Source organism: Phaseolus vulgaris, chromosome 1 (genome assembly GCF_000499845.2).
Source record: "Phaseolus vulgaris cultivar G19833 chromosome 1, P. vulgaris v2.0, whole genome shotgun sequence".
Classification (NCBI taxonomy): domain Eukaryota; kingdom Viridiplantae; phylum Streptophyta; class Magnoliopsida; order Fabales; family Fabaceae; genus Phaseolus; species Phaseolus vulgaris.
The window spans coordinates 48,668,207-48,677,988 of NC_023759.2; the positions used below are offsets into that span (position 1 = coordinate 48,668,207).

A 9,782-nucleotide genomic window follows, 5' to 3' on the forward strand; every position below is an offset into this window, starting at 1 on the left:
TTTTAAATAATTTAAACAAAGATGCTTTAACTAATTAAAACTAGTTTCTAATTTATCAACATAAAAAAAATCAATAAAGTAAATAAAATAATTTGATTATAGTCCTAATCATATGAATTATTAACTATCACATCAAGAAATATTTGATTTATGCTAACAACTGAATTCTTAATTAACACACGTGACGAAATTCAATTTGTAAAAGTTAAGTATTTTCAAGGATTTTCGAATTAAGTGCAAATTAAATCGAGTTATTCATTTTTTTAATATAGATAATTTAGATATTCATATTTTTTTTATTAAAACTGATATCATATTTATATATATAGTTATTTGCTTAAGGTAAAATTCAGCTTCAGAATGTTATGAATTGTATCAAAGTTATGTTTAAACATGATGCTGAGAAATTTTGAAACATATCATTATAACACGATAAATGTTTCTTTGTATATATTTTTTATGTTTATTTAATATATATGTATATTTTATCTGTCCATCTGGATTGGGATTTGAGTATAAGAATTTTAGAGGAAGAATATTTTATGACGTCTGTTATAAAATATTTGAAAACTCTTAAAGTACAATAAAGAAGTCAATTACAATTTTTTTTTCTCTTGCATACAAATAATTGATATAATTGTTAGTTTATTTGTATTATTACATCGGTAAAATATTTAATTAATGAGTGGTATTATAATTATAAATTTTAATATTATATGTTGTTGTTTTTGTAAAGTTTGAAAAGGTCTTCATATATTTTCAATTTTCAGTTTTAGGTCTTGTTCTCCTTCTTTGATCTTGATTATTATGGGTATTTGTAGAATGTCTTACACCCAAGTCATTTTTTAGTATTTGAAGTTTGGGGATAATTAATTGTTAGTTTATTTGTATTGTTAGATCTACAACATTTAATTAGTGAGTTTATTATAATTATAAATTTTAATATTACATGTTGGTGTTCTTGTAAAGATTGAAAAGGTTTTGATATATCTCCAATCTTTAGTTTTAGGTTTCGTTGTCCGTCTTTGGTCTTGGTTATCAGGGGGTATTTGTAGAATGTCCTACGCTCAAGTCAGTTTTTGGTATTTAGAGGTTGGAGATAATTAATGCTATTAAATACGTATCTTAGACTTATGTGTTGTCAACTTATTTATAGAGTGAAGTTGAACTTTCAAGATGTTGTTAGTGATTAACATGACTATTGATGTTAATATTGTGTAAATTAAGTGATGCTTTGATTTGATTATTAGACCTGCGATTGGATCTATATATAGAGATGTTTGGTCAGGTTGTAATGTATTATGTTATAAATCATATTATAATGACAAGTATTAAAGAGATTAAAAAAAGTCTAGAATGTGATTATGTGAAATTTCTTGTGAGTGATTTTAAAAGATTATTAAAAAATTGATTTTATTAACATCTATTATACTATTATGTTTATTTATTTATTTATTATTTTTAAAAAGTTATAATGAGTTAATTATTTCTGATTTTTACCTAACTAGATTAAGGGAAGAAGAGGTATTTATAACTTGACAATCTCATGATTTTTTATAACTATATCAAATTTTTGAAACTTACATGTCTTACACGTTTTGAGTTGTCTATTGAAAGTGAAATATTCATAATGTAAACTATGATTTAAATTAGTTTTTAATTCTATGTAAATTTATAATTTTTTTTTTTACAATTAACTTTGGTTTATTTGCATAATCTACCAAATAGTGAAGTTAATAAAGAAGGTGTTTCAATATTATTATAGCAATAATAACAATAACAATGGTATATCGATTACAATTTTGAATAAATTGTATCAAGTTATTAACAAAAAATGGTATTTAGAATAATAACAATAATTATTGTGCATTTTATCAAATAACTGTGGTGTTAATTCATTCTGAACTGAAATAGGTGAAATTACCAAGAACAAGCAGTATTTGGTAAGCATTGTAGAATGAACAAGTGCAATCAGATCTATTCAATGATTTTGATTCAAATCAATTTCATAATTTAGGAGCTGTTGACTCAAACTGATATTTGTGGTGAAAATTGCATGAATCATTCATGCATAGAATGATCAAAGTTGTGGTAGTGTCAAACAGTGAAGTGCAAGGAAAATTTGTTTGGTGGCTTTTGAGCTAAAATTTTCTGAAGTGATGTAATGATTAGAGTCAATCAGTGGAAAATTGGAAAAACAGGTTAATTTGTGACTTTCAATTGAAGCAAAAGTGATGGCATGGTTCTTTCTTTTTCTCTTCCTCCACTGATATACAAAAGCTTTGAATTACAACAAGGAGATTGAAATAGTTTACAATTTTAAACACTTTTTTATCTTTAACTAAACTAAATTAGAAATCATTTAAGTGTTACTAACCACTAACCATCCCTTTGTTAGATGAAGGTGCCAACAAAATTACACTTCAAAAACTCATTTACATAAAAATTCTATTAGATATCTATCAGCCATCACTCCCATTTTTTTTTCTGGAAACAATTTAGGTATTTCTTCAATTTGATATGATTATGCCTAATGGGCAAAGGTCCACTAGATTGTCATGAAAAGTTGTGTATTACATCCAAAAATATTCAACCAAAATCATAACTTCTTTAAAAACTTTTTAAGAAAAATGGATAATCATTCATCTTGTTAATTACACATAATAATGGAGTAGGCATATTTAAAATTATTTAAATATAATAGATTATGTAACCCTACACAATCAATTATTTTGCAAAAATTCAAGGCAAATTGCTAGATCAAGAAGACACAAATATAAAAAATCATCTTTAGAATTATTCTTCGGAGGGACTCCCATTTCTTTTTTCCAATTTCTCAAAAAAGAATTCAAAAAAGACAAATTAATTCAGGTTTTTAAATGTATTGTGCAAGTGTACATACAAAATTCACATTCTTCCAGTTCCTTTCATCTCAAACAAACTATGTAAAATTTTAAATATAAAGCTCATTGATTTTCACACTCACCTTGAAATTAAATATTTTCAGTTTCCAATGAGATTTGCATTATATTACATGTTGTATTCAATCTTTATTATTATTCCTATACAAATTAATTTGAGCTTTTATAGATATAAAAATTACAAAACACATGAAAAATCGAAGATAAAAACATATCAATCCATACATTCAAAAACCAAACAATCATTTTATTGTAGTTTTACAAAGATACACATCCAAGTTTGAACACCAATTCAATTTAGCAAGCACCAGTATCATCAATACCAATACCAATGTTATATCAATGTATAGGTAAATAAGAAAAAATACTAATTCCTTTTGTCCAAGAGCAATGATAAAGAAAAAAGCTAAGACATTGCATGGGGAAGGAGAAGGAAGACTGCTGTTATACCTTTGTGATTTGTAAGAATCATCACACAAAAGAAGAAAATTAACAGCTTCTGTCCAAGAATAATACAAAGAAGGTAAAAGCAAAAGTCTTGCACATAGAAGGAGAAATAGTGTTGTGTCTTACTTTGCAATGTAAAAGAAACTCGTGAGTAAACAAAATAGGATGTGTTTTATCAGTAAATTTGTTAGCCTAAAAATAGTTTAAATTGTTTTGCTTGGCAATTGAAAATCAAAAGCACACTGCTTATAGCTTATGCAGCAAGATGAGCAACAAGTTAGCTGAAGGGATAAGATTGTGTAAATTAAGGTATGATGTTGAAGACAAGAAGTGTCGTGTTATTAATTCATTTACAATGAATATTTGAGTTGATAACTCCGGAGCCAGTCTTCACCCTTTTCAAAATAGTCCATCCTACTGAAGGTTTGGGTATGGAATAGTGGGGTTGTTGCATATGCAGCAGCCCCACGCCATGCATCCATAACAGGATCCAATGCTCTAACTACTTTAATGGGTGATCCACATGGTCGAATCATCCTAATTCCGGCTTCAAGGCGTTCAATGATGCCGGGGAAAATAGAACTTCCACCAGTCACAAGTATGGAGTTAGTGAGTCTCTCTTCTAGGCCTTCATCCTTACATGATAATCTTCTTATTGAGACCCCAGCCATCTCATCTAACCCTGCTTGATCAACTGCGATCCAGTTTGGATTGAACAAGATTTCAGGGCATCTAAACCTTTCAACACCAAAAGCAATTTGAAAATCTTCTTTGGTTAGAGGACGGGGACGTGATGCCTCAGCAGATTGAGAGCTACCAGTTTCTGACTTGGGCACAAAAGTTGGATCCAACTCCTGCACCAATGCAACAATTCAACAACACTTTTGTGAGTCATCAGGAGCTTCTAAGCAACACAACCATGCAAATGCTGATTGCAATCCACAGAACATGTTAACATTGCTATGAAGCTAACCTGTAGCTTGGAAGAGATGCGAGCTAGCTCAGTGTCATTCTCATCTGCTCCCTCGTCACCATCATCATCTTTGCTCATCAATTTGTACAGTTGCCAATCTTCATCTTTGGCACCAAATGTATCTTCGCCCTTACCACGATCGAAGGCAGCAGTAGTTAAGAGGCGCATTCTCTCCCTCTGAGCAGCATGGAGTCTCTCCCCACGACCAATGCCACCAGACAAGTTATTTCCATTAGAATGATCTCCATTTGTCTTGAGCCGTTTTCGCTGCTCAACTTTCTCTGAGAGGTCTTTGTACTTGGCACGCAATTGTTCCAAGTAAAGCTCTGGGTTCTCTCTATAGTAAGAAGGGGAAAAATCAATCCAAAAGGTTTTAATCACAATAGAGAACAACAATTTATAAGTACTCAAACCTTGGCAAGACTTAAGATTTTATTCATGTTTTGTACATAAGTCATGTCCTAATCTTTCTTTCCCTTGACAAGAGACTAAGTAAAGAAGCTTTTCTTTTTCTTTTTTTCCATTTTACCAAGTAGAGATGATGATAAGCTTTTTCAGTCGCATAAATATTCAACAAAGCACTCTTAATAAAACTGAATAAACTGACTCGCATATAAACATACAGGCGTTTTTCCTCCTCTAACTGTTGTTTCCTTTCTCGCTCCAATTCCTCTTGATAACGCTTCTGCTTCAATCGTTGTCGTCCATCTGACATGGATTTCAGTGACAACTGTTTCTTTTTTTCAGCTAGCTATCAACAAAGCACACCCACAAATACATGGTCAACATCACAGAGCACAGAGAACAACTTGAAAAACTTATTTGGATATTGAAGTGCGCAAAAAATTTACGTGTAGATTTATGAGGTGGAAAGACTGTAAATTGAATCTAAAGATGAATTTGATAAGCTATTTGATATGATATAAAACTGACCTGTTCAGGGGAGAGCATGTCATCAGGGATGTTTATAAGAGAATACTTTTCATTAGTGGCAGAGTCAGCCTTCTCACTTTCAGCTTGTTCACTCTTTCGTTCACCTTTTGCTTTACGTAAAGATTGAGTAACTTTAGTGCGGGCAGATTCTATCTCCTGCCTAGAGACATAACCAGTCTCTGCTAGGAAAGATGGAATATCATTGTCTTCAACTTGTTCAAGCTGTTTTAGAAGAAATTCCAAACCATGCAATTCATTTTCGAATTCGTTTATTCTAGAGGACCTCTTTGCCTCAGCCATTTCTCGTAATCTTTGACCCTGTCTCTCTCTTATTGCTGCCTTTCTAGCAATCTCTTCCTCAGAAGGAGGCTCCTCAGTAGGGGGTGGAACCCAAGGGAGCTGCCAACATCTGGTTTTTTCTTTAGCCTCATTAGATTTTTTCTGTCAAACCATTAATGAAGTAAAATCTTAGAAACAGATAAACAGTTCATAAACTTAGACTGAAAAGAAGAGCCTTTTCTTACCTGAAACAGTCGAGCTTCAGAAGCATAATCTGGTGCAATATAACAATGCTCCATCTTCAGGTCGTCAACCTTTTCCCATGTAAATCTAGCCCTGCATTGAGAATTTTTAAAAAGAGTAAGAAATACTATGTATTTAACACACAGGTTAATATGATAGCAGAGGAAGGATGATTTGTACTCACATATGATAAGGATATTTAAGTGAAAGAAGTTGCTTTAAATAGTCAGTCACATGGAACCCACCAACATTGGTTCGGCAACATCCTTTATATATTGGCTCCCCATCTACAAACTGGAAATATAGAGATGTGAAAAAATTATTATTAAGAGTTATAACACTTGATACACCTGATAATGTTATCTAAATCCTGTCAGCAACTATGCAATAAAGCAGAATGGCCATTGAATTTATTTAAATATTTTAATGAATACTTTTCCAATTTATTCAATGGTATTCTTATACTTAATTTTTCCCCCATAGCAAAACAGCCTTCATAAAGAAAGGTGGGAACATATTTTAGCTTCAAAACCGTTCACACCTCTTTATAAACAGATGCAAAATTGTGTTAAGCCATTTCTCTTTCTAATTTTAAATATTATTTTAGAAGTGGAATAGAAGGAGATTATTGATTCCTAAATCTTCTTGAAAATAATTATACAGATTAGCAATATTAATGACAGAGAACAGAAAGTCTGATATAGCAACACAACAAATGAGGTATACCAATTTAAGAAAATGCAACTGTTACTTGACAAAAGGCACACATGTCCGCAAAAACAAGAGAATTTTTTCATCATATTACACCCCTCCTACATAGAGGTTCAACGAATACTCAAAAGTAAGCAATCGGACTAAACAACTATGATATGTATGTGATCTACAACTTTAACAATGCGTGTAACAACAAACAAAAATGGCAAGTTATTTCCTTTGCATAAAAATCCGTAAATATCACATAAAGCATACCGGAATCACATGAGTTGTATTGAATCCAGGACACAAAGCAAGACCATCTTTATCACAAACACCATGTTGTTGATTATATTTATAGCTGAATGCTGCATCAACACCAAAGGCTGCATAACAGAGAAGCATAAATATTATTGTCAAATAAATTATGGTCTAGCAAAACTAGTATAGAGTAGCAAAAAATATGTGCCCGTGATTAGGTCCAAACAAGTAACAACTAAGTGACGAGATGTCAAACACAGTCTTGATGGGTCTCATTTGAAATTCGTTTTTCACTAAAGACTTGCCCTGGCGGAAAGATTGGGCATTCGACAACAGGCAAGCCAACATTCCGGTTCCTTCAAAGGCTACTTGAAGAAAAAGAGTTTTTTTTTTTTTTGTTAGGATTAATAAAGTATTGATACCTATAGAAGGAACTCCATATGTCTCAAAAAGAAGTTCTGCCATTTTACTACGAGACTGAATTGGGTTGCATACACATTCTGTGATCAGGACAGGATGATCAATCTGCTCCAACATTAAACATAAAGATAGAAAAGAGTGAGTTAAATAATTTAAATTGTCAAAGTTCAAAAAGAGAAAAATTTGTATACATCAAGTCAAGGAATTGCTAGGTAAACTACAGAGGCCAAGAAGTTTACTAACATATCAAAAGTAGTAGTAGTGGTGGTCTATTGGAGTTTAAAATGTCATCATAAAAAAGATAACAAATAAAATGCCATGAGAAGAAAAATGAAAAATCATATTCCAGTAATGGGCATACCTCTGAGCCTGTTGCTCCCAACCGATCAAATCCAAAGTCCAAAATCTATAAATGAAAGAAAATTTTAGTAACGCTTCCCCATCATATGTTCTTTATAATTATTAGACGAATACACTAGTATACATGCATGATCCTATTTCCATGATGTTTATATTTAATATGGTACACATCCCTTCCAATTAGTTATAAAAATCTTATAATTCCATATTCAACTTATGACCTTTAACTTGTGACCCTATCAAAATCCCATTGTCACATGTCAATTTATCTATTCTCATACAAGGAAACTAGTTCCTCTACATAATATATGCTATAAAAAGGAACCTTGGTATTGCCCAGTGCAAGGCACCACTGTGCATGAGATAGTGCCAGCTTATTATCAATATGTAATTGTAAGACCTTGAAATGCTGAGGTTCATATTCTAGGCAACAAAAAAAATGAATTTTGGCCATGTCCAAACAATATTTAATTTAAGCAATGTCATCACAATTCAAAAGCTAGAATCCATGCAGAGGAAAACAGAGTATATTTTTGAATTTGGATACTTTCACTAAACATTTAAGAATAGAGTATCCCAAGGTTTGAATACATTAATCCTTAGGAGTTACTGCTTATTCTGGTGTCCAATTTGGACAAATCAACAACAAGAGAAAGATATCTCATCAGTCTTCATAAAGCAATAACAAAAGTATAAACTATGATTCTAACATGCAGCCACCCAAATAGACCATTTCCTGAATTAGAAATGCAACTTCACATGCATATAACACACATGGAAGAACCAACACAGATCACAGGCTAGAATAAGATAATCGGAACTGAATTCTAAACGTTTAATATAATTCACATTGAAATGACTCAAAAAAACAAGTTCTTTATATACTCACAGGATTGCCATGAGGAAAAAACTTACATATTCCATCATTTCAAATTGGTAAACTACATTGCTGTCAAACGCTGAGCGGGGTCCAGAGCGACTACAGTCAAAGTATTTCATTAATGCTGGATCATGGTCACCAACAACAGTGACAATTTCTCCTGTGTAACAAGAGAGTGTTCCAAATAATTATTCAACATGTGACAAATTGCCTTTTGTTGGCTCATTATCAATAGCTCATAAGAAAGGTTCCTCTTAAATATAAGAGACCATTAACTCACAATAACAAATATATCTCGGTCCCATTTTATGTTTTTTACGAAATGAAATAAACTAACGAAAATGCACCAAGACAAAAAAGAAAAATTGGCGTAACAAGTTAACAACTATAATAACATTAACTACACAGTTTCACCAACATTTTCGACAAACACAAACAACAAAACAAATACGTAACACAGCAACTAAGATGGAGAAGAACAAGAAAACATGGTGAAAATGTAGAATGTATGATACCAGTGGCTTTGTGGCGTGGCCTTTGGACAATGTTGCGGAAAACAACACGTGGTTGAGTCTCTCCTGCCCATCTGACAATTCACCAAAAGGAACCAGCTTTAACGTTAAAATCAACAACCCCGTCAGCTGATGCGAAAAATACATAAACCAAAAAATAAAGTTTCAATTTTGAGGCGAAATTAGGGTTTAGGAAAATACCCAATACGGAAGTAGGAAGCACCATTGTCGATGACAATGGGAGTGGCAGAGCTGAAAAGGGTGTAATCAGATTGGCGCTGAATTTTGGAGATGAAGGGCATTGTGTAAGTGACATAGAAGAAGAAGAAGTGACCTCGATTCTGAGTGTTCTTGCAACTTGAAAAACTTTGCAAATGGTGAACAACATAAGTAACAGACATGGTGAGCTCCTCCGACCGATCCGGCTAACCCGAACCACAAAATGGGTCGGGCGTAGTAGAAACGGGCCATTGAAGTTAAAAAGTGCTCTTTTTCTTCTATTTTTGTTAAGCCATGCAATACTGCAGTATTCCTCTAACTCTGCAATCTTGCCAATATGTAAAATTTATCATTATAATTAATTGTCATGAATGCAAAAAAGTACTCATATAATGTAATAGATCAAATAAATATTAAATCATCTAAATAAATTTTAATAATTATTTTTTTGAAATGATTTTTTTATAAATATTTTTTAATAAAATATTTATATTTTACAAAACCAATAATAAAATCATTCTTAAGAAAAAGACAAATAAAAAAGAATAAGAATGATGGAAAATATATAGAAAAATACCTTGAAGTATAAGGTTGTGCAATAGTACGTACAATCAAATGTGAAGGTTAAAAAAAGTAACATC

The 9,782-nt window shown here is 31.8% G+C and overlaps 1 protein-coding gene across 1 annotated transcript; it reads right to left on the reverse strand.

The window, feature by feature from the left end:
* Positions 1-3,520: 3,520 nt before the first annotated feature.
* LOC137814984 (actin-related protein 5-like) lies at positions 3,521-9,466 on the reverse strand. The gene is made up of 12 exons (XM_068617973.1): positions 9,124-9,466; positions 8,926-8,996; positions 8,446-8,570; positions 7,532-7,576; positions 7,173-7,275; positions 6,766-6,875; positions 5,981-6,090; positions 5,799-5,889; positions 5,275-5,715; positions 4,965-5,092; positions 4,342-4,678; positions 3,521-4,222 (listed from the first exon to the last, which is right to left on the reverse strand). The coding sequence occupies exons 1-12, from the start codon at positions 9,321-9,323 to the stop codon at positions 3,719-3,721; spliced, it is 2,265 nt and encodes a 754-aa protein (XP_068474074.1). The 5' UTR covers positions 9,324-9,466; the 3' UTR covers positions 3,521-3,718.
* Between the last annotated feature and the right edge of the window lie 316 nt (positions 9,467-9,782).

Coding starts and splice junctions, on each gene's coding strand:
- LOC137814984 (XM_068617973.1), bottom strand. CDS start 9,323: ATGTCTGTTACTTATGTTGTTCACCATTTGCAAAGTTTTTCAAGTTGC. Junction 4,679..4,964: donor TTAGAGGAGGAAAAACGCCT/GTATGTTTATAT, acceptor TTCTTACTATAG/AGAGAACCCAGAGCTTTACT. Junction 4,223..4,341: donor GCATCTCTTCCAAGCTACAG/GTTAGCTTCATA, acceptor GCATTGGTGCAG/GAGTTGGATCCAACTTTTGT.